The sequence below is a fragment of the Platichthys flesus genome, chromosome 13 (assembly GCF_949316205.1).
Source record: "Platichthys flesus chromosome 13, fPlaFle2.1, whole genome shotgun sequence".
Lineage (NCBI taxonomy): Eukaryota > Metazoa > Chordata > Actinopteri > Pleuronectiformes > Pleuronectidae > Platichthys > Platichthys flesus.
Genome location: NC_084957.1, coordinates 2,798,347 through 2,823,162, shown reverse-complemented (window position 1 = coordinate 2,823,162; position 24,816 = coordinate 2,798,347). Strand labels below are relative to the sequence as shown.

Genomic DNA, 24,816 nt, shown 5'->3' with positions numbered 1-24,816 from the left:
TTAAAACACAACAAACTAAATCATCATTACATTACAAGTACTAGAATTTTGCTGCACAAAATTTGAAGGACGCGGCTATGTCTCAATTCTCTGAGCAGAATTCCCCCAAATAGTTCAAACCTCATTAGCTCAAATCTCTTTTAGTGTATTAAGTGACAGCATTCTGTAGAAGAGGAGTCATTTGTGTGTAACACCACTGCAAACTGCATTGTCACCAAACAGCAACAGTTAATCCCCTGGTTCTGGTGACCTCCCATCGCTGTCAGATAAACTCTGTCTAGTGATGGGACACTTTGCAGCACTGACCCTGTAATCTGCTCTTATTTAATCTGCTCAACTCGAGGCTTTTTCCCTTTTTCCTCACTCATGTGTTTCCCTGAATGACTCAGTGCACATTTGATCAGGTCTCTGCCTGTCGTTTGATGCATGTCATCTGTTCGCATGTCATTTTCTAATTTGTCAGTAAGTCCACATCTTGGGTGAGGCTGAGCGAGATGCCGGTCTCCTTAAATCCTCTGGAGGTAAATTGAATTCAGCAGCAGTGGGTTGGTAGTTAATGAGCTTGGCTGTCTGGCAGATGGAGAGAGGACACAGACCACTGAGACTGTGGAGGGTGGTTCGTCTGTCGCTGCCAGTTGGCCCCTTTCATCACAGCACCATGAGAGATGAGGCAGGGGCCAGTAACTGTGATCACTGCTTCACTGGGGCAGAACAGGAAGCAGTGTATGAGGAGATGACATCGGGAGCTGCTGTACACGTATACAAATATTTATACGTATATGAGAAGTTTTTGTATATCTTCAGACTAAACCTTTCTGTTTTAATCTGGTGTTAAAATCAGAAGAGAAGAGTCACTTGTTTTGATCCTTTAAAATAAACTATAAAAAAGAGAGAGTTAATTCATTTGGAATTAAAGCTGATTTTGGAAGAGCAGCAAACTCAGCAGACAGAGGAAAGTTATGCTTTGTCAAAGTAATATTGTGTAATACAAAGTTGAGTGAATTAAACTCACTACATCAAAGAAGTGATTATAAAAGTTAATGCACATTGGGCCTGGATATAGCTCCGTGAAATCAGAGTGACTGACTAATTATAACGTGGAACTAATTTGTCCTGCTGACAAAACTCCAAATTATAATAATAAAATATCCAGGACACTATGAGACTTAGGTCTGTTCTCATATCATTCAGAATTAAAGCAATCAAATCCACATGAAGTGAATGATTGTTTGAAAGTACACAAATGACACAGACGTTAGTTTGTTTCTGTTTCTGAGCCAAACAGCAAGATTATGGGTATAAGCAGAAGGATGTGGATAATCACAGGCAGGACTTTCCTTCCCTGAAAAATGTCCTGAAGTGAGAAGAAACCACAGTTTAATGCTCATATTCATGATGGTAGAGTCCCAGGCCGATGAATGTCTAACGTGAGGTTAATAGAACTGTGTTGTTTATGTGTGTTTTTGTGTGTCGCTATGTGCCAGACTCAAAGAAAACCTGCAGGGGTTAATCAGCTGAGCAGAGAGAGAGAGAGTTTGTGTTTTATTCCAGTCAGAACACTGGCCCTGATTGTGCATTTCCCTTCTTATCAGATGACCTCTACTTTGCAGAAATATTGAAACGTTAACGCACCTCTCTGTGTGCAAAGGCGTTTTATCTTATAACTCCTGCAATTTGTTAGGTGGACATATCCAGACAGACTGAAAATACACATGCTCCCTCTCTCCATCACTTGGTTCTCATTGGAACTCTCTCACCCCTCAGCTCTTCCACCGTCTGACTGCAATGTCATTCTGTCTACATTGTTAATCCCCTTACAGGGAGTTAGACAGACAGACAGACAGACAACAAATATCTTAAAATGAAACCTGTTGGACTTGAATATAAGCCTATAAGAGATTCCTTCGATGGCTACTTAGCATTGCTCTTAATGGTGCTAGCTTTGTGGTTATTGCTTCATCCCAGTTGCCCCACCAGGCCTCCCTCTCATTCCATGCCTGCTGTGTTTCAGCAACCTGTCAGTGAGCCCCGAGACTTTGATGTTGTCACTGCAGCTTCCTCTCCTCTGCTGTTGTAACCAGACACGCTGCTCTATGGCAGATAACCGCAGCCTCTCCTTAAGCAACTGGATGACATCACGAGTGGTGCAGCATCCAGTCAGTCCTGCCCCGGTGGAAAGTGACTCTCGCTTGTCCCCTCCCCGAGCAGCTGGCTTGACTTTCAGTAGTCACTAGTCCTCTGTCATCTGCTCCTGGCAAATATGTCTATTCTGATGAAGGCAGGTCACAGACTGGTCAGTGAGGCAATGAATTATGGTACATGCAAGCTATCTGGTTATAGGATCCTTGCATTTGAGATCTTTATCAGATGCCAAATTATAAATCCTGAGGTTATCACAGTTCTGTCACATCAGCAGCTGTTTTCTAATTCATCGATGCTCACTTAAAAGCAGAATTATCATCCAAGTTATTAAGTCGAAAGGAATGTATTGCTTTTGAAATAATGGGGTTCAATTGTCAGTCTTAACAACACATACAGGCTCAAGCAACCAGGAGGATTTATATGTGTTTCAGATTTTATATCTATTAAAAGTTCCATTGATCTGGATTGAGCTGGATTGATCCCAGCCTGGGAACCACTTGGCTCTTATATAAGACAACCACCCCCATAAGAATTGGTATAATCCAGAGATTAAACTCTGTGGAGTCACATTCTGAGGAGTTTCTCATCCAGTCAGTTTTCTTTTGATCATCTCGCCTCCACGTCAGCCGAGTGGAGCACAAACACCAGCATCATGTTATCAGCTTGGCCATTTGTTCTGCTGAATCAGCAGGAAGGAAGCTATGGAGTGGATTGTACTGCTAATGTGCTCCGTCATGGTCTGACGTGAGTGCCGGGGAAGTGTGCTGTGTCAGGGCCAACACAGTGGACCATACAATACAGCATCATCCCTTTGAAATGTGCCACGCGGCAGATGAAAGACCAGTGTTTCATTTATTTATTTTTATTTGTCTTTATTTAACCAGGTCGGTCCCGTTGAGATCCAATGACCTCTTTTCCAAGGGAAGCCTGGCCAAGACTGCAGCATACAAAAAATGTCAACATGCAAGACTCTTTATTTTATCTTGCATGGCAGCACAGAACATTGCTGATAATTGTTTTAAGATTTCACTTATATATTAGCTTTTATGCATAACTTGTGGGAGGACTGTATACAGCATCACAGAGGGCAGTGAGTTCATTATAGCATTGAAATGCCCTGTCACACTTTAAGTAGCTTAGCTCTCATGGTAGCTAGCAGTCCCACAGATTGCTAAATTCCATATTGATTAGTATAATAAGAGAGAAATCCAGTTAATATGATGTGGAAAAGGCTTCTAGTGTGTCCTTCTGCGGTGTTCTTATTCCTAACTCACTGGGCTGAAGGGAAAATGCTGTCGGGCTGTAACAACACATGTAGAGATGAATGCTGTCTTGATCATTTAGCCTGTGCTGACGAACTGCTGAGGCTGTGAGAGGAGGATATTATCATCACACTGACAAGCAACACTCGGCACAAATAGTGTGTCACATTGTCCCCATATCAGCAACCTTCTCACAAGTCAATCAATCAGGCTTTATTTGTGTAGTGCACATCCTCTGTCCTTAACCCTCAACAGGAGGAAGGACAAACTACCAGAAATAACCCTATGAACGGGAGGAAACCTCAGAGACACACGTGAGGGATAACTTGAGTCTCTTTCGTTGTACACTGGTTGTCGCAGTTTCTGAATTGCAGGCCGTCAAAACATGAATGTCCTCCTCACAGGTAGTGTCTGTTCTCCAAGCTGTGCCTCAGGTTGTCCACTCAAAACTGACCACGTGACTCCAGCACTTCCACAATACTTTCTTCTAATAAGTCATATTCATGTGGATGCTGTTGGACCCCTGCTGGTTTATTAGAAATGGTTCTTGGCTTCTATTCGTGCCAGTGAAAGACTGGTCCTCTCCGGCCTCTACCAGCCACAACAGAACAACTGCCCTCATCTGTTGTTGTTGTGCTTTGGGCAGCGTCCCCATGACCTCCTGAGTCAGCCGTCTCTCTCTGCCTCCATGTCCACTTCGCTCTGGTTGCCCCGGTTGTTTGATGCCACCTTTATTTAGACAGTTGTCCAGTGACGTCCTCCTCTATCCTGTGTAGCAGGGGTCATGGAGGTACAGTGCATGTGTGTCACCCTCAGATTCTGCTCCTCAGTCCAAACAAACAGCAACAAGCCGCTGCCACAGCTGTTCTGTTTGTGTTTCAATCCTCTTTGCCTATTTCCGGAGGTGTTGTGTTTTTTCACAGCCGCGACACCTGAGGAGTCTGCACACAGTCTCAAGTGCAAGGATAAAAGAGAAAGGCGTCACAGTTGTCACACACAACCTGCAATCAATCAAGCACAACCACAGCTTAATACTTCTCAAGATATCTGGGATGCATGTGGCCACATTCTCTTTCCCTGTGTCCTGGGCTTCATATTGAGGATCGTCCACTAGGCTTACTTCCTCTGAACAGCTACAGCTCCTCCATCAATCACATTTTAACACTGTTTGTTTGAGGCCTCCACCACAATATCAACACAGACCACCACATGTTGGTTGATACTGAACTTAAAAATGATAAAATCTGTCTTCATGGTCGAGTTTCTCTCAGCTAATTGATTCACTCAGCCCCTCCTGACTTCTTTCTCTCTCTCTCTTGCTCTCTCACTCTTTCCGATACACACACACACACACACACACACACACACACACACACACACACACACACACACACACACACACACACACACACACACACACACACACACACACACACACACACACACACACACACACACACACACACACACACACACACACACACACACACACACGCAGCAGACACATCTGTATCTGGGAAAAACATCTTGAGCTGAAACGACTTGTTAGTTTGTACTGAGCTCTTGAAAACACACCAAAGGGCACAGCAGGCTTAATACAACATTTTCCAAAAGAACTTTTCAACTGCTGACCTGTCAAATTGTTCCACCGATAGGACACAGCATCTTGTGTTTATCACTTTTTTCTCTTCTCGGAGGGTGGTCATTCGCTGCTGGGTTGCTGGTGCTGTTTATAGTTCCCTGCCTGTGGCGAATAGGACTCATGAGCACCTCAGCTCACGTCACTGCCTCTCCCGTGGTCGACCACATCTCTACCTCCAGGACTCAGCTGGAGTCTGGAACATTCGTCAGAGCACGGCCTTATTGTTTACATTCAGAGTTTTCCTCCCCTGATGTATGTGGAGTGTCAAGTCCTCATTTACTGTGACATCCATGTAGTCGTGTTTCTTTGTGTTTGAATATCTGCACCTGATTGGATATTGTGTGTTGTCTGCCTGTTGGAGATTTGAATCCTCCCCTAAGGTAACTTTCTTGGTACTTCTGTGTTTCTCAGCAAGCACTCGTTTGCAGGAACAGATTTTTGCTACACAGAGGTTGCCAGTGCAGCACCAACTGCCGTGCAAATATGTGTCTATATTTGGTTCTTCTAGTGAGTCGGTCTGCTTGTCTCTGAGACCATTTGGGAAGAAACTGAGCTATTTCTCCTGAGTTATTCCAAATATCATGCAAGATTGTAAAACTTAAAGAAATACTTTTATGGGACTTGAAACGTTTGACGCAGACTGGTTATATGATGGAAATTACTTAAATTCTCACCTGTCCAAATAAAATTGGGACATGAGTGCTCCCTGTCTTTTATTAACAGTCCTTCGAGGACAGCAAACTGATATGATGCCGTCCGTCGACTCTTTGACTGTATTGTTTCTTACACTTGGCCTCAGGGGACTCTAACAGCTATCATTACAACATTCAGGAGCACTAATAAACCCCCCCAAGCCACTGCACTGTGCAGCTGTGCATGTGATCAGGTCAACTGGCCTTCAATGCAAGGTGCAGGGTTGCAAGTCCAATTGCCATTGATTCAGCCCAGCTTGGATAAACATGACCTGGAGAAGCGAGTCTTCACAGATATTGTTTTGTTCTTTGCTGAGTGTTGACAAAGCCAGTGCTCTTTCTCTCTCTCAGACCACTCCCCCTTTTTTGTGTGACCACAGCAAGTTCTTCTATTTGAAAATCTCTGTATCATCGCTGTAGGTCCTGTTCAGGCAACCAATCATGTTGCTTGTGGTGTTGCTCTGTGTGTCCCAACCTGTGCGACAGAAATGATCAGCACAAAGACAGAAGAGCCCTTATGTGGGAGCAGATTGGCCAGACGCTGAATGCTGCTGTGCTTTCTATCACCGTACATGTCTTAAGCTTGTCTTAATAACCAACTCAACCGCACAACTTCTTGCTCGATGGCTGTCAAACCGAGCAAACACAAAAAGGAAGGTCAAGCATTCTCTGGCTTTTGGTCATGGTGAATAAATAATGTCAAACAAATGGAAATGAAAAGCAAAGGAGAGACGCTTGTCTATCATAGAAGGCGGTGGCAACAAAACAAAACCCACGTGCAGCTCTTTCTTTTTTGATTCCCTGGAATGATGAGTTATCCAGTGCTGTGGATACACTGAATAGACACACACCTATCAGACAGCCTTTTAGAAATCATGGTTATCAGGAGAAAAAGCTTTGAGGAGAAGTGACAGTTGCGACAGAATTGTATTGGGTAACTTTCTCAAATCCAGCAACCAGCCAAACACAGCCGGAAGAAGTGCTTGAAATATTTTGAACCTGACATGCAGGCCGGACCAGAGGTTATCAAATGTAACCTGAAACTCCCCATTATAATATAGCTATTCAGTGATGTCCTAACATTCATGATGGCGAAGCTTAAGAATTTAAAAATGAAATGTATTTGAATGTGAATAGAAGGAAGGAGAGAGGGAGAGAGAGAGGGAGAGATGAATAAGTATCGGTTGCAGAATGTCTGGAGGATGATATTCTTGTTTTACTGCTTTAACAGCAGCGTCGTCTCTGGAGGAAGTGAACTGTAAAAGACTGATTGTGCTTGTGTGTTCGGTGTGTGTGTGTGTGTGTCTCTCACTTTGTGCTATATGCATCCCTGCAGCAGTCTGTGTGAACTGTGTGTTCCTGCTGTCGGGTCTTTTCCATAATGAGGGTTTGCTGTACATTCCAGCGAGCCGGGGGTCTGCCTGAGCTCTGCTGGATGAAGCTGAGTCACTGTGTGGTCACTGCTGGCTAATGGCACCTCAGCAATATGATAACACTCTTGCTGCTGTCTCCCAGTCGTGGCATAACATTGCAGTTACTCATCCCATTGCTGTTGGGGGATCCAGTGCATGTTAGAAATTGTTTGGATGTGCCCAGCCCAGTCTGTATAAGGCCGTGCTGACACTGGGAAGCTTCAAGGGTTCATCAATGAAAGAAGTTTTTTACATTTTTACACAATTTACTTTGTAGTTTAAAAAATTCTCCGGTATAAACATCTAATTTGGAGGCATTATATGAAAAGCTATAGGAAAATGAAGTCCCCAGTGTAGCTTGGTTTCATAATCGTAGAATAATCAGTATTCTCTGCTCGGTGACACTTGAAACCACGACTGACCTTTTTCACTTTTCCTCTGTTTACTGTGCACCGACGTTAAAATTGACAAAGCACCGGCAAAACCGATTCCAGTAATGATAGTTCAGTTCTTTCCAGGAGGTCACAACAGGGCTATTTATTGGATTCATGAGTCCTTTCCACTGTTTGTGCTTTATCTCTCAGCGTGTCAATCTGTTTAGCAAGGCAGGGATATTATTGGCTCCCAGGCTCTTGAATTACCTCCATCAATGACATTATGCTTTCACCAGCAGTTTGTTGTGTCCGGTTGTTGATTTGTCGGCTGGATTACACAAACAGTACTGATCTGATTTGCACCTAACCTGGTGGTGAATGGAGACATGAACGAGAACCAATGACATCCTGGTGTGGATCCAGGATATTTTTCACTTTCCCTAACATTTCTGGATTATTTCTGGTGTGGAAATCTATGAATTTGTTTTTAGTTATGCGTTCTATTGATCATTCTAGCTTAAGCTGCATGTACATGAAACGATACCTGCATTTTTAGCTTCATGGCCAATATCCACAAACACGTCTCATCGTGTTCAGCGGCTTGGAAATCATTTTATCAACAAACATTCACCTGGAAAAAGTGCACGTCCTCTGTCGCTGTGCAGGTTGGAGGAGAGATAAACTGATTACTAAAATCATAACTGCAAACGTCAGCACCTGTGAGTTTGGATGCAGAATTATTTGTTCCTGTTTCATCGGTGCAACAACAAACAAACTGCAAAGGGAACTATTGTCTTGGGAGCTTCAGAACAGCTTTAAGTGAAGTTTGAGTTGCACTTGACAATAAACTGGGTCCAGACAAAGCCCTGGTTTTATGTAAATGTCTGTTTGTGTTATGCAACGGGGGGGCGGGATGGAGGTTTGCTGCATAATTACATGGCACTTTGTAATAAACTGCAGCTTTGGGGTTTGTGTGTCACAGACTCATTTTAGAGTCTTGCTCAGCATATTTATTTATCCATTTGAGTTTACATTTGTAAACAGATTGGGCTGTTTGCGTTCTCGCATAATTTGGGATTGAGAGTGAAGTGTGTGTGTGTCTGTGTGTAGCTCCACTCCCCTTAGAAGAAGGACAACATACCCCGGTGTTGTCTTGACTTAGAGGGAATAGTTGATAGCAATGTTTTCCTGTATGAGCTTGACTTTCTCTTTGTACATCTTGTGTAGTCTCTGTATAAAGTGTGTGTGTGTGCGTGTGTGTGTGTGTGTGTGTGTCTGTCTGGTGTCTCCACTGGTAATGAGATGACAGGCTCGGTAGTGAGGCAAGAAACGAGGGAGAAACCTGCTCCACAAGGAACTATCAGAGTTGTCATGTGGAGTCAGACTACACAAAAACACACGAGTGAGACCATTGTGTTGCTGCTGCACAGACTTTTCACTGCACTGCCATGACGTCACCAGCAGAAGGGGGCTCTGCAGGCCGTAGATAAACTGTTTGTTCACCATCATCACAACGAAAGATAATACACAAGAACACAACTGCTGTCATGATGACATTCTGGAGCTGTCCACTTGACCACAGACTGTCTGGGAGCTCTGTAAACTGCTCTGTGCAGTGTTTCCACTTCTGATAAACATTTTAATGCATTTATCCACCATCGCTGCTGCTGCCATCATTTTATTTTACGGGCCTTTTTCTGTCCAAATAGCCACTTAATGAAAATCCTGACTATGGAAGAACAAACTATTTAAAGACGTGATTTTTGTAAACAGCATTTTGATATGTAGTCAATGTTCCAACACATTGTTAGCACCTGGTTAACATGATGCTTGAAAGAGTTTGCACCAGTTTTCTCCAAAGCTTATCAAACTTGAATAGTTTAAACCGCTCATAAAACATGGTTCCATCACACTCATCTTTCTTTCCAGCATATTCTGGTTTGTAGAAAACAGTAAAGCTGCACTGAAGAGGCCAGTTCCCAAGCTACACAGGTTTTAAAAGGTCTGCTCATGGAAAGCTTCAGCTGTGGGACGGTAGATTTCAGTAGGCATAAGAAGAGACCACAAGCAATGGATGATCCCTGAAAAGAGCTTTATCTTTATGTTTTTTCCATGATACCTTGTTTACTGTCTCGTATTTGTCATGTACCAATATTTGAAACCAGTTTCAACACAAACTGGGCCACAGAGGTGACACATTTCAGATGGTTAGGGTGATGGTAGACGTATCCAGTTTTCCCCCAAGTTGGATTGGTCCAATTGAAACGTCAGTATCTGCTCAGATCGAGTTGTGCTCAAGCAGACATATTCTAGTCAGGAGGGGGGGTAGAAATGAGCCCTGAGCCTGTCGGGTACAGGAGGATTTAGGAATTGGGATTTAGGAAACGTCTTTTGGATTTGCTGTTCAGAGCAATGGGGGTGGGGGGTGTAGGGGTCCCTGTGTGTGGCCTTTTCGTCATCCAAATGTGGGTGACAGCAAAATGAAGTTGACCATCTGTCCACAAAGAAGAGGAAGCTGTCTCTGCTTATTTGTACTAAACTGGACAGTGTGGAGCTCGCCCTCTAACACAGGGTTCAGCTGCTGTCGTGGCCCCTGTGTGACTCAACGTCTCCGATTCAGAGAGAGGACAAGAACACCAGGGGACACGTCCAGTTGTCCCACTCGGAAAGCTCGGACAGACCTGACCCAGGAAGAGCTGAGAGTAGATTTGAGCCCTGCGTGTTTACACCATTGTTAAAAAAGCCCTGATCCCTCTCGCGGCTCTCAGCCACTCTCTGCATGGACCCCGTCATTAGTCTAATTACTGTAATTCCCTCCAGTTGGAGAACAAAGGGACTGATCCTGAGGATTAGGTCTGTAGCTGCCCTCCACGCTCACTACCTGCTCACCCAGTGGGAGCCGGCCAGAGAACACACAATGAGCAGATGTCAGTGGACTCCTCAGTAGAAAGGTTCAGCGTCTTTAAGTGTTAATACAATCTGTCACCTGAGGTAAAAGAGAATATTGATTACACAGCAAAATGCCTTTGTCCCCTTGTTGTGATACTGGGGTCCCACCATCCTGCTTGTTATTGACCAGTGCTTCATTCTCACTAACGTTTTCTGAGTTTCCATAAATTGCTCCTTGAACTGGAAGTCGTGGTGGTGTGAGTGTTGTTATGGTGTCAGCTATTCTCCCTTGACCTTCACTGACCATGTTAAAGATAGATACTGCTTATATACTGGTGGACAGAGGGTGAACAGTCATGAGGTTATAATGGATTGTGTAAAGGTTATAGATGGCAAATGCCACTCATTAACAACAGAAGCTTAAAAAACATTAATATTACCCATAGTCCTTTGAGATTAGAATGCACCTTCAAGTGCAACTATAATTTCTTTGATTTTAAACTTGATCCAATAATTATTAAGAGTGGAATTTGAATTAATGTTATCTTCATATGACTTACTTACATGTATTGTGTATTGTGTGTCCACTAGGTGGCTCTGCTCGGCTTGGACCTGTTATCTGCCTTAGTGACGAGGTTACAGGAGCGGTTCAAGGCCCAGGTGGGAACAGGTAAGATGCTTTAGTCTTTCTTAATTTGTGTTACGTGTGTGTTGTATTAACATCACTGCTACTTCATGTTATTCTCTTATCCTCATGAGGCCTTTATATTTATCCAACCTCCAATTATTATCACCTTAATACAAGTTCCTTTATGTCCCTTATACTCCGAGAGTCTTGAAACAAAGAATCAGAACAGTTCTGTTTTAATATGAGTTGATTCCATTCTTCTAAGGCAGCGTCTTCAACTGCATCAAAAGGAATTTGTCGTAACTTCATGTTTGCTCCAGATTTCAGTTCCATTCTCGTGTTTCTCATCCTCTTTTAATTTCAAGAGACTTATTTTTTTGTTTGCTAACGTCTCTCTCTCTCTCTCTCAGTCCTGCCCAGCCTCATTGATCGTCTGGGAGATGCCAGAGACCAAGTGAGAGACCAGGACCAAACAGTGCTGCTGAAGATCATGGAGCAAGCTGCCACCCCACAGGTACCGACACACACAACACACATCACTGCCGATATAGATAATAACATATCACTTAATGATATCATTTTATGTGAGCTTCTGATATATATCCTTTGCAGCAAAACTAAATGAACTTGTAATTGATATGTATTCTTTTGTATAGGTTACTGTCTTTCTAGTAATTGTGTTATAGATAAAACCGTTTGTGAGTGTGTTGTTATCAGAGCCTCAGATCTAGTCTCCTCCAGCCTTTGACTTTGTGATGTGTGTTGTTGTTTCAGTACGTCTGGGACAGAATGCTGGGAGGCTTCAAACACAAGAACAACAGGACCAGAGAAGGATTGTGCCTTTGCCTCATCTCCACACTGAACACGTGAGACACGTTGATTCCAATCTTTGTCAAACATCTTCATTTTCAGTGTGAAGGTCACCGCTTGGAGGTAGTTGTTGATTCAAGTCACAAAAAGGATATTAATTAAAAAGTGAAGGGCTGAAAACAGAGGAGAAGGAGAGTATATCTTCCATCTTAGAGTGGGAAGCATCTTCAAACTGACGTGTTTAGGTCTGGAGTTCAGTGAGGCCACTGAATATGAAATATGGAATAAACTGTCTGATGTCACTGAATATATATATATATATATAAATATGAATCTCTCTCTTCCAGATATGGAGCTCAAAGCCTGACCCTCAGTAAAATTGTTCCCCACATATGTAATCTCTTGGGGGACCCCAACAGTCAGGTATGTCCAACTTTGTTTTCTCTGTACAAACTTTGAAATATATTTCCTTCTTAGGATTGAAAGACCTCAGAGTAGTTTGTTTAAATGCAGTAAGAGGTGTATGATGAATATGTAATGATTGGTTTGAATGTGATGTATTTAAGTTATGAATATTGTTCCTGTCCTCAGGTACGTGATGGAGCCATGAGCTCCTTGGTGACGATCTACAGACACGTGGGCGAGAGGGTGAGGATGGATCTCAGCAAAAAGGGCCTGCCGCAGTCACGGTACGACAACAGGAGGATGCACAACCACACAAACATCTGTATACGAGTAACAGGGATGCACAGGGGAGAGAGGAAGATCCCCCCCCATGGTCAGACAGAGGCAACAGCATTCTACACATAGTTCTCCCTCTGGTGGCTGTATAAAGTAATACAGCTTAGAAAGACCACCCTTTCCCTTTGTTCTCTGTCTCAAGCTGAGCTCAGCCTGTGAAGTCGACTCCTTTCAAGATCTTATTGTGATTTTCTTAACATGTGTATTTGGATAAAAATACTGAGTCATAAAAATCACACAGGTCCATTTTTTTTAATCTTTTAAATTTGTTTTGTAAGTTAGAATCTGTATGTTTTGAAAAGATATAATGAATTTGTTGATGTCATCACCTCAGTTTTCATCTCAGAGGGTCAAAGGTCAAATCGGGTGTAAAAATTTCAGATTCACTTTCCATGTTTTCCAGTTTATTTTAAGCATTATTATTATTATTATTTAATAACCAGGGTTTATCTCTTTGAATGCAGCTCGTATGGTTGATTGTGGAACTGCAGGTTTTTATCAAAAAGAACGTTGCCAAGCAAATTTGTGTTGTTGTGTTGAACCTCCTGCAGGTTTCAGTCTTTATTTCATATTCACATCAGACTGCAGAAATTACTTTATTCTTGAATCAGCCTCCAGACGAGTGCTAGAATTTCATAGCCTAGATTTGGACGAGCAGTTTTTTTTTTAATAGGATATTCTACCAAATGTGGAGTAATTACTCTGAGACCATATGTCCCTTCATTTCACCATCACTCTCTCTCTCTCTCTCTCTCTCTCTCTCTCTCTCTCTCTCTCTCTCACTCTCTCTCTCTCGCTCTCTCTCTCTCCCTGGCCCATTGTGCCAGTTAGTCCTCTCTCTGGCAGTTTTGGCTTCTGTCTATTTTGGTCCCAGCTGCACGGAGCAGAGACAGAGCGTCCCACCTCTGAAGTGACGGATGACTTTTTATTTCACGTTGTCTCTTTTTTCCTTTACAGGTTGAATGTAATCTTCAGCAAATTCGATGAAGTCCAAAGATCCGGGAACATGATCTCATCTTCTGGCTCAGGTGAGTAACTCCCTGTGAGTGTCATTATTTCGCAGCTCTGGCTTCTCTTGGCTTCTGATCGTCTGCCTCAGGGATCTTCTGGGGTCCCTCATGAACAAAATAGATCCACAGTATTCAGAAATGGTCCAAAATGTGGAGAAAAGTTGCTTTTAAATCCACTGCAGAGTGGTTATCCTGTCATTGCTCATGTCATTGTGTCTGTTGTTTTCCTTCTTACTGTTATTGTGGATTGAGGAGCTCAATAGGAGACATAGTTGTCGTCTCGTGGCACAGGGAGAAACTCTCTAGCTACTTCTTTGTTGTTGCTGACGTTTACCTGTTTCACCCTTTGTCGTTCTGTCAAAGACAGTCTGTCAGCTCCAGATTGTGTTTTCCATCTTGAGTGAGTGAATTGCTGTGTGTGTGTGTGTGTGTGTGTGTGTGTGTGTGTGTGTGTGTGTGTGTGTGTGTGTGTGTGTGTGTGTGTGTGTGTGTGTGTGTGTGTGTGTGTGTGTGTGTGTGTGTGTGTGTGTGTGTGTGTGTGTGTGTGTGTGTGTGTGTGTGTGTGTGTGTGTGTGTGTGTGTGTGTGTGTGTGTGTTGCAGTCCAGACGGGACCTAGTGTGGAAGTTTTCACTACAGACGGTTCTGTATTAGAGCCAAAGACCCAAACAGACTTTGAAAAGCATCTGTCCGAACTGTAGAGATTTATGAAAGTAGAGAGAACAACATAGAGAAGCTGCAGTAGAAAGGCAGATATCTGCTCCTGTGTGCCCCCCCTTCCTGCTGACTCTGTTCATCTACAGAGCTGAGGGAACAGTCCACAGGGCGACATCACCTCCTATCTACCATCTCATGAGGAGACGATTTAATTAACTGTGCCAGTCCCACACAGCAGTGAGAGGCAGCGTGTGACATAGCAGCTGGATGAGCTGATAGTTAACCTCCACCAAGGAGTTCAGGTTTTTCCTCCCCTGTCCGCTGGTTTGTTTGTTTGTCAGCAGAATTTGTCAGAATGACGGGACATGGGCCAAGAAGGAAGCCAGTAAAGTCTGGTGTGGATGGAGGATTTTTTTCTATCACTTTCTTTAACTTTGCAAGATATAATATTTGGGGACATTTTCACTGGGGCAATAATGCAGAATTATCTTTATGATACTGACTATTGAAGAAATTACAATATCGCAGAATAAGAGACCTTTTTTTAAGAAGTCCCTCCCATTCATCTCTGCTTGTTTTGATTGTGTTGCTTACACAGTTGCAGAAAGTGGATTTGGAAACTATGAGGAAAGAGAACATGAGTAGCTGTGGCAGTTATTAGATGGTCGAGCTTCATATTCATCACAATGAGCTGCTTGGCTTTGACGTCGCTCTTTCACGGCTGCACTGAAATTGAGTCTGAGTCCTCAGATGATGGCTCATTTTAAATCCCTTTGCCTCGGGAGCCGGGGAGGAGAATGTGGGGTGTGGATGTGGACGGGGGAACGAGTGGTGCTGTCACACACATACAGGCCTTCACCTAACCTTGACAGACTCCAAAAAATAAACAGAGCACTGGCAAAGAAAAGGAGGATTATGTGCTGCAACCTTACAGATATTTTAACGTTGAGAAAAACTTTAAAAAACTATGATAATTTATGATCCGGAAGTGTGTTAGGTGCAACCTGCAGTTCACTTCAAACTGTGTCACAGGGGAGGTTGAGGACATGTGTCAAGGTCAGGAGTGACTGTTGAACCTTTCACCGCTTGGCCAAATGTACGTGGACATCTATCTCCAGATCTACTGGGGAGAGGAATGCAGGAAAAGAGGGGGGTTGTTTCAAAGAGGGGAGTGAGGGAGTGCAAGAGTTAGCGGTAGGGGTAGAGAGAGGGGGGGGGGGGGGGTACAGAGCAAAACAAAGTCGCCATTTCTCTAGCAACACGAAGAGGTAAACAGTGGGCGAGAGATGAACTAGGACAGACACTAGAGAGAGAGAGGGAGAGGGAGAGAGGGAGGGAGAGCTGAGCTTTCAGCCGTGTAGCGTCATTCCTCTCTGGATTCAGTGCTGAGGGAAGCTTTGCACCATGACAGCTGGAGAAGGTAAGACTGCAAATGAAATGTTTCTTACCTCACTGAGATCAGGTCCCTCATGCATCGTGCAGATTAGAATGTACTTTAGATTATCCATGTCGCTGCATGCGGAGCGGAGGCAGAGTGTTTGATTCCATGAGGAGAAGAAACCAGTTTCCTCTCTTATGTAATCATTTCTGTCCTGGATGCTGATGAAGAAGAAAGCACCTCCTTCACTTCCTTATGTTATTTATCTCAGGAGACCACATTGCTTCAAAGTGAGCTCTCAGATGAATGGTGACTGTGCTGCGCAGCATCAGCAGCATCAGCAGCGTTCCTTCTAGTGCAGCATGGGAGTTTGACATTTCAGCTTCTCGTTATCTCCGTCGTGTCTCACCTTCAGTTCCTCTCAGCACCTCCAGTGACATCCTGCCTGAAGCCTCCCAGCATCCTGGTCCAGTGCTGTCCAGGCTGATGAGAGCTGCATAGCTGTCAGAGATGCTCATGAGAAACTAGTCGGCCAAATAATTTTAATGTGATGTTTCTGCTACGAATACTAATCATAATTTAATACATCTATAATCGCTCTGATCACAAATGAGATCATATATCTGCACAACCCCAGTAGGTTTAAGTATGTTGTATATTGTTTTATTTACTTTCAACAAAGTTCATTTGCCAAAATTAAATAAACAACCGGTGATAAAGAAGAAACTGATATAATCATTATTCTAATCATACTTTCTAATGTCTTTGTTTTATCTCATCAGCACTTTGACAGTTTCCCTGATTTATTCCTTCTCTTTCATAACAGAGCTCTGATCAATGCAGCCGACTTCTTTTTCTGTACACTGGAAGCATCAGAGTCTGGTTGTGTAAAGACCCATTTATACCACATCAGTGTGTAATGCAAACTGAAGCCACAAACTGAGGCATTATCTGTAACCACTGAGAGGAGACGTGGGCCAGAAGCCACGTATTACAACTCAATATAGGGCTGTACTGCTGTAACTATGGGACCACTACCCAATGGTTAAATTCTCCAACACAATCACAGAGAGCCTTTTGTTATGTGTGTGTGTTTGTGTTTGTGTGGCTTCAGTGTCCTCACTTCTTGTGTCAGCTGTTACATAAACACTAGATAATGTGGCTGTGTCCAAAATCACTCACTAATCACTTTAAAGTTCTGTTCTCCATTTTATTTCCACATTTAAAGATGACATTCAAAATGTTTTGTTTACCTCAAAGTATTTTCCACCGGTCGATGTTGTTGTTCATCGTGATCCAACAACAACAGAGTTCGAAAGTGTATTTTATTAGTCTCGTGGATTTTGGACGTGTGCTTGAGACCCGTGTGTGTGTCTGCCTGTGTGCGCAGTTTTATGTGTCGCACTTTAGGAAATGGTTAATACTCGTGAGCAGGAGGGATGAAGGCTGAAGAAAGGATTCTTATTCTGAGGAAGCCCTTTGATCATCACACACACACACACACACACACAAATGCAGTGAATTCACAGCTTTGCAAAGAGCTTAACGTTTTTCATATGGATTGTGTGTGGGTGTGTGCGTGTGCATGTGAAGCTGTGGAGGAGGCTCCGGCTAAAGTATAGGAAACATTATATATTTACATCTTGTGTGCGTTTACACTGGGGATAGAAGGCTCACGCAGATACTCTGCACTTTCCCTCATCATTTATCAATGTATGAACACATTAACACAGAATTGTATCTAGTATTTAGGGGTAGAGATCTAGTTTTGATGAACCTATAGAGAATTGTTCAGTCTAATGTTTCACTGAGATAGTTTTGATGATCAGGTAATGCAGATTCTCATTAGTTTGGGGGTGGGTGGTGGTGGTGGTGGGGGGGGGGGGTGTAACGTGCAACAAGGAGGGAGGCAACATGAGAGTAAACTGTGGCCAACGCTCTGAATGATGTGATTGTCCTTCTAATGAGCTCTGCCAAGGGAAATGGGCAAGAAGCCCTCTGCCCACGTGACTCGGTGGTAGAAGGGAAACCTTGATGGGAATAATAAGAGACTGGTGTAACACTGGTCCCACTGCCAGGACCAAGGCCAGGCTTATCTACAGCAACCATCTACCACTGAATATCTGTACAAGTTGGTACTATGATGTTAACAGAGATGTAAGACACCACAGATTTTTGCTGCCAGCCACCAGGGGGCGATCCAGATGTTTGGGCTTCACTTTAGGGAGCTGTCATGTCGTCCTTTTAATAAAAAGTAATTTGTTTGTAAACACACCAGCCTCTGTGCCCCCCCCTCTCTCTCATGAGCTCATTGACTTAATGTTCAGAGTCCTGATGAAATGGAAAAAGCCAAATGTGGCGCTCAGAGGCAACACCGGCACAAATCCAGGCTTTTGAGTCTAACCAGAAAAACTCATTATCCTGCTTCCAGACGATAATGTTTGAAATAAGGTGCCAGTGATGGAAAGACAGAGTGTCATCAAAATACACAGCGTGAGAATTATTTGAGTGCTATGATGATAAATATAAAATATAATTTGATTTGTGCTGGAAGCCAGGAACTTGAAGTGTTTACCGTGAGCCACATTTCAAGTACCAGGAACTTTTAGTCCCAGGAAGTGAAAGGTTCATGCCAAGTATTGTTTTCCTGTATTGCACTGAGCCCAGGGGAGATTATGCAAAAGACGCATGAAGAACAAAGTGCAACAACAAGCTGTTCCACCAGTTGGCAGTAATGCAGAAGACAATACAACAACAAATGGAGCAACACTTATGCTATCTTGCTGCTGTTGATTGGATTGAAATCTTTATGAAATAGGTTTATTACAATAGAAAAAAGGTAAGCATTGTCTTACTGGGGTTTAATAAAGACAAAAATCTAAAATCTAAATGTTGGCACTATATATTCAAGGTTATATCTCCCACACAGTTCTTTCTATATTGATGCAAACCCTCTCGTATTAAGCACTAACTTGGCTTATTCACTTATTTCTTATTATTTATTCATTACTCTACTCCAAACTGATTAAATCCTGAAGATCACACAAAGGGAAACTGTTCAAACCGACTGTTTATTCCTTGATAAAGTGTGAGTGGGACAGTCGGGTCATTGTGCTCGGAGCTGCCCAGACGACAATGTGTCTCTTCTCTGTCTTTGTTCTGTGATTCCATCGCTCTCATAATGAATCGTTATTTCTCCTTCTCTCTTTAAACTCTGAAACGTTGACCTTTGACCCGCTGATGATGAAAAGACTGTTGGTGGGAAAGTATTTCATAATCATGTCTGCGGATAAAACCAACAAAACGTTTAATGAGGCTTTCATCCAGAAACCTTCAGTCAATTAGGTTGATTCTCAGTTAACGTCTAAGTCATTTCTATCAAGTGAAAGAAAGAAAATTCATATTTAATTGATTGATAATGATTTTACTGTGACTGTTAAAAGTTGGTTAACGTCATAGCTTAAATATTAAGATGGTGTCTTAGTGTCCCCTGGTGGCTGGCTGCATTATTGCTAAAAAAATATGTGTCTTCTCAATGTTAGTGGATTGGACATGGACCCAACATGTTATTTTCTTGAATAAAAATTCCCTTAAAAGGACAAAATTAAAGTCATTTTTATCACAATGTGTTCATACAGTTAATTTCTCTGATAAGTTTGGTCTCCTTTAGTTATTTGATGATATACAAATGGATTGAAACATGAGGAGGTGGATCTGCAGGTTCCATCTTTATAGACAGTCTATGGTTTGCACCCAGTTTAATTTCAGAAGGCAATCATGTAACTGTGGAACTAACTGCATTATCGTTCATATCTCAGCAGTCCAACTGCTCTTCTGGGGCTTTCAGCTCTTCCCTGTAAAATCTGTTGTTGCCTTTCACTTTTCATTTTTTTTATAGCCAAGCTGATGCTTCTTTATGCATTTTAATGAGCTTTAACACCTCAGATCAGTGCTTGTTGGAATTTGTCAACATGTTCTTTCTTCTCACTGTCAGAGTTTCTTCAAACTCCGCTGCCTGGATGTCAAGAGAGCTCACTTCCCTTGTAGACATACGACAGGTCGAGGCAGGAGCTGTCAGGGATTTAAAAACAACTCACTTGTTAGTCAATATTTAATTCCATTCATCCATTCCTGGAGCCAGAAGGTGAATTGTCTGCCTGCAGCCGGCGAAACAAGACATCTCTGTTGTGACATAACGCAGATCCCCATCATGTGTCTCTTACATAACACCACAGGGTGCCGGCTAAAACCACCGCCTCTGTCGGCCTCGTGGAAAACCCATCAGTTCCCCCTGAGCTCTGGGGAGATCCAGAAAGTAGGACAGATGGTCGGGACTGAATAGAAATGGGAGATAAATGCGGTATTCCCTTCGGTACAGTGTGTAGTATTAGTTGACTCCCCCAGTTTAAGAACTTCCCCTTAATCCCTCGTGCCTATGGGCTTTTATTCTTTTACTAAAGAGTCGAGGGAGTGAAGAGAAAATCCTCTTTTATGTAAATCAGCGGTTCAGAGACAGATTACTGGTGACTCTGCTGATGCCAAGGCAGCGTCAGCAACTTTATGAACACAACACTTAAATGTGTTGTTGTGTGTGTTGTCCAGTTCAGTGTATCCTGACACCTAGTGGACATAGGAGGCAGTACACCTTTGATGTCAAGTCACTGTCCAAGAATATTGAGGCAATGCATTGGATCCTGTTTCACCCTTAGAGGATTGTTTGTATGTTTATGTGTCTCATTGTGTGTTTGTGTGCACCTGCATTGTTCATTGTGTGATGTATGCAGCTCTAATTGCTCCCCTGACATGTGGATAAATTACCCTGACATTTATCTGCACATTGGTGGAAACAGCCACGGTGACGGCTGTGATCAATACTTCACTAAATGGGTCAAGGCACCGCTCCTCTGAGTGTTGAGTTGAAAGCTGACACACAAACTTGATTAATTGGTCACTAATACACCTGCAGTAAGTTATTATTGTGATGATAGTGACGGGGGCAATTTACAAAGCCATCAAAGGCTGCACTCTCTGGTCTGGTGTACTGCTCGGTCCTTGCATGAAGGGTCTGGAGGAAACCCTTTGTGTTCGTTACGTGACATCATCAATTTCTGTCTCCGCTGACCAATCAACCGGCAGCAGGAGGTGGAGATGGCTGAACAGTGTTTATTGATTGAAGTCAGATTTAGTCAGTGTAGACCACACCCAGCACTGTGCCTATTGGGTTTTGATGAGCCTCTCGCTGTTATTGGTTCGTAGTTTGTTGGCATCATTTTATTCCCGGCATCACACCATCGGAGCTTTTAACCCCCCCTGAGGAAGTGACGACAGTAGTTTTGTGTCAGTCAGTTGTTCAGCCACTTATTCAGTCAGACCGGTTTTCTGTAGTGGTTTGTAACCGAGCTTTGACGTTGATATAAATAAAATGTTTTGAAAAAACACACAAAATACTAGATATACTGTCGCTCTGATCTTTTAGTCTTTGATGTTGTTTTGAGCTGCAGTACTAATACTGCTTTAATACACAGTTATACTCTATTGTCATCGCTGAGGTTACTGTTCTAAGCTGAAAGAAGCTGAGCTCATAACAATTGACCCCTCCCTCTTTAACCGGTCACCACACACCAACCGCATCGTGATGCCATGTGACACCATCGCCATCAAAGAATCGACACACACACACACACACACACACACACACTCATGCACTGATAGCTGAACTCAGGGAGGAAGGGGGTGGTTATTCTGGCTCATGGTCTGAGTCGAGGTAGAGAGGCTCATTCAGAGCGACACACTCACACACTCACACACTCACACACTCACACACACTCACACACACACACACACACACTCACACACACACACACACACACACACACACACCCTCCCTGTGGACAGAGATGTCTGTTGAAATACAGAGAGCGTGTTAGAGGGGGCAGTGGAGACATGCTGAGGAAGCTGGTGTGCAAGAAGCTCTGCGCTCGTAAGAACGATTCCTTCTTTATCTCTCCCCCCCGTGCTGTGTTGCTCCCTCTTTCTCTCTCGTCTTTTTTCTGCCTGTTCATCTTGTGCTTCCCCCCCTCCCTCCACCTCTCAGCCTCTATCTCCACCTGTTGCCTTTCCTCCCTCTCTCTTCCTCGGATGTGTTCTATGTCTGCTGGTCATAGATGCAGTGTCATTGTGATAATCTTGGCTGTAGGGACATTAAGGGATCCGTATTTTTAGTGATGTGATTTAGAGCCACAGTTTTCTCTATATGTGTGGTTGGAGCGGGTTGTTTTCATTCATAAACAACGTCTGTCTGTTAGAAGAAGGTCTTTCTGTTAAGTTGTTTTTAATTCAGTGCTGTTAAAAGGTCAAAATGTCCCCTGAGGTGATTTAAGAAACAGTCTAGTTGTCACCGTGTCTCATCTGGTTGCAGCCACCCAGCACCTCAGCCCTAGCTAATCCTCTGTGTGAAGAGTGTCCCCCCCCCCCGCCGGGCAGGGGACAGTGGGCATGTATCTTTGCATGACCGTCAAGCCAGATTAGAGTCAGATGGATGGATGGATGTTTGGGTGGATACATAGACACAGATTGACCGTGCTGCACCCGCCCCTGGGGGGGGTCACAGGATGCAGCGGTGACTCGGTTCATTCTGTCAGAAGATTAATAAACGGACGATGATGATGTATTTCACTGTAGGACGAAATACTGACCTCACTAATCTCTGAGGGAAGCGCCGTGTCTCTGAATGATTTATTGATCCTCTCCTGCCGCCATGTGAAAAACATTCAACATTGTCCTGAAGGGCATATTTCTTTGTTTTGAATTAACGATGACATTGTAATTTGTGTTCCTACTTCTGTTGTTGCAGATAAGAACTTCGAGGATGAGGACTCTGTGGACGGAGGCCGGTCCTCCTCCTCCGCCTCCTCCAAAGCACCCCCCAGTGGCAGGAGGACTGTAGTGAGCTCTGTGAGAAGACCCAGCTCAGCCACCTCTTCTAAGCCCACAAGTAAGGGGCAGCTAGCTGTGATATACACTCAGTGAGCACTTTATTAGGAACACCATACTAACACTGGCAAAGGCCTAAATCTTCCTCATGTCTTCTGAGATCCTGCTCCATGCTGACATGACTGCATCACATGGTTTCAGTGGATTTTTTCAGCTGCTGCCAATCTCTTATTTTACTGCAGCCTCACATTTCTGACATTGGCTCACAGGAGTGGAACACGATGTGATGTGGTCACAAAATCCAATATATTTTACGTTCTGATGCCAACATGTCTGACCATCGACCTCTGACCACTCCCATCCCATCGTGCTGCACACGGGATGTTGTTAGTTTTTGGCTCCATTCTGAGTTCTAACTTGTAAGAGATGTGTGAGATCAGCAGTTTCAGAAATACTCCAATCAGCCCATCGGACACCAACAATCACACCACACCTAAAAACCACTTAGATCAATGTTTTCTTTATCATCTGGTGTTTGATGTAAACATTAACTGAAGCTCCTGATCTGTATAAGTGTGTAATAATAAGCAGGTGTACAGGGGTTCCTAATAAACTGCTTTGTGAATGTATAATGCACATTACTGTTTCAACATTATTGTAAAAATGTTTAACTATTATTTTGTCTTCAGATAGAGAGCTGTGCCTTTTTAATGCTGGTGTGAATATTTCTTATTAAACATTTTGAAGTACTTTTGAATCTCAGTTAAAATACTTTTGCCATTGTTCTCTAAGATAAAGAAGCAGCAGCTGGTGCAGTAGATGAAGAGGATTTCATCAAAGCCTTCACAGACGTTCCAACTGTTCAGGTACATTGAGCTCTGTTAAAAAATACTGTTGAAGTGTTATCGTAGTTTTAAGGTTCAACAGTGCAGCTAGCATGACTCAGCAACTTGTGTATGAGGTTGAAGCTTTGTCGTAACATTTCTACCTGTATTCATGGTCCCCAGAGGACAGTGTTTCATCTTGTGCCACCGTGAAGTTGACATGTTTTATTTTTATTGAACTACATCGACTCCCATTTGATAGATAGGCTACAACATTTGGTGAATATTGATATTCATTGGGCCCAGATGATAAACCAGAATGGTTTTGGTGATCCCAGACCTTTTAATTGAGTTTGTTTTCTTGATGGACAATATTGATGTTTTTTCCTGTTGAACCACTGTGACGTCATTATTGTGGTTCTGAGGGAAGTGTCTCCATTAGCTTTGGATGGATTGTCGTGAAGTGTGGTCACGTCCCCGTAGTGATTCATCCGTTTGACTTCTTTGATCCCGTAACTGCTCATCGAGTGTCCTCTCCTCCGATTACTTTTCCAATCAACTCCTCACCTAGAAACTAACGATGTTCCCATGAGCCTAAGCTGCACTTTGCTTCAGTGTGTTAACATCGTCATTGTGTTGTTTCAACAATCACTGGAAAGGAAGAATACATTTTAGTTTTTTATGACAATTTAAATCAATGGGGAAGATGTCAGAATCTGAAATATTAGCTATGTGAATCATATATAATATATCTTTCCCTCTGTGTCCAGATCTACTCTAACAGAGAGTTCGAGGACCAGCTGGGCAAGATCAGAGAAGTGCTGAACGATGACAAACACGACTGGGAGCACCGAGTGGTGGCGGTGAGCCCTGGGCACCAACTTTATACTTACACATTTACATCAATACAAGTGTAGATATGATATTTGATGCTATGATCTCCTTCCCCTCCAGCTGAAGAAAGTGCGTTCGCTCATATTCGCCGGAGCCATTGAATACGAGGGGTTCTGTCAGCAGCTGCGTCTCCTGGAGGCTCCTCTGAAGATGTCAGCTAAAGACCTGCGCTCTCAGGTGGTCCGCGAGGCCTGCATCACGCTGGGGTAAGATAATAATGATGCTTATCTAGAGATGTGCAGTTTTCACTATTCACAGTTTCAGACATCGTCCTTAGTTGTAAAGTAAGGATGAAGTTCAGACCTGCTTCATTCACACTTACTCACGTGTTCCAAAGTTAATTATTATCCTAAATTATGGTCAAGATGATCAGGGTCATGATTTTTAAATATTTTGTTCCCCTGTGTTTTCATTGAATTGAAACACAGTAACAATATTAACATCCCACTGAATTATACATTTAAAAAAAGGCCTTAATACTCAGGTTAATACAGTGAAAGCTCAGGAACCTAATAAGAAGATCATCATCA

At 43.1% G+C, this 24,816-nt stretch overlaps 1 protein-coding gene across 1 annotated transcript in view; it reads left to right on the top strand.

The window, feature by feature from the left end:
• The window catches only part of clasp1a (cytoplasmic linker associated protein 1a), a 56,107-nt gene that overhangs the window by 8,815 nt on the left and 22,476 nt on the right, over positions 1-24,816 (top strand). Inside the window, exons 3-12 of the mRNA XM_062402061.1 lie at positions 11,005-11,083; positions 11,452-11,555; positions 11,816-11,907; positions 12,199-12,274; positions 12,443-12,540; positions 13,550-13,620; positions 22,489-22,629; positions 23,361-23,434; positions 24,163-24,255; positions 24,347-24,492. Of these exons, the coding sequence (XP_062258045.1) occupies positions 11,005-11,083; positions 11,452-11,555; positions 11,816-11,907; positions 12,199-12,274; positions 12,443-12,540; positions 13,550-13,620; positions 22,489-22,629; positions 23,361-23,434; positions 24,163-24,255; positions 24,347-24,492 (974 nt within the window). The remainder of the gene's footprint in view (positions 1-11,004; positions 11,084-11,451; positions 11,556-11,815; positions 11,908-12,198; positions 12,275-12,442; positions 12,541-13,549; positions 13,621-22,488; positions 22,630-23,360; positions 23,435-24,162; positions 24,256-24,346; positions 24,493-24,816) is intronic.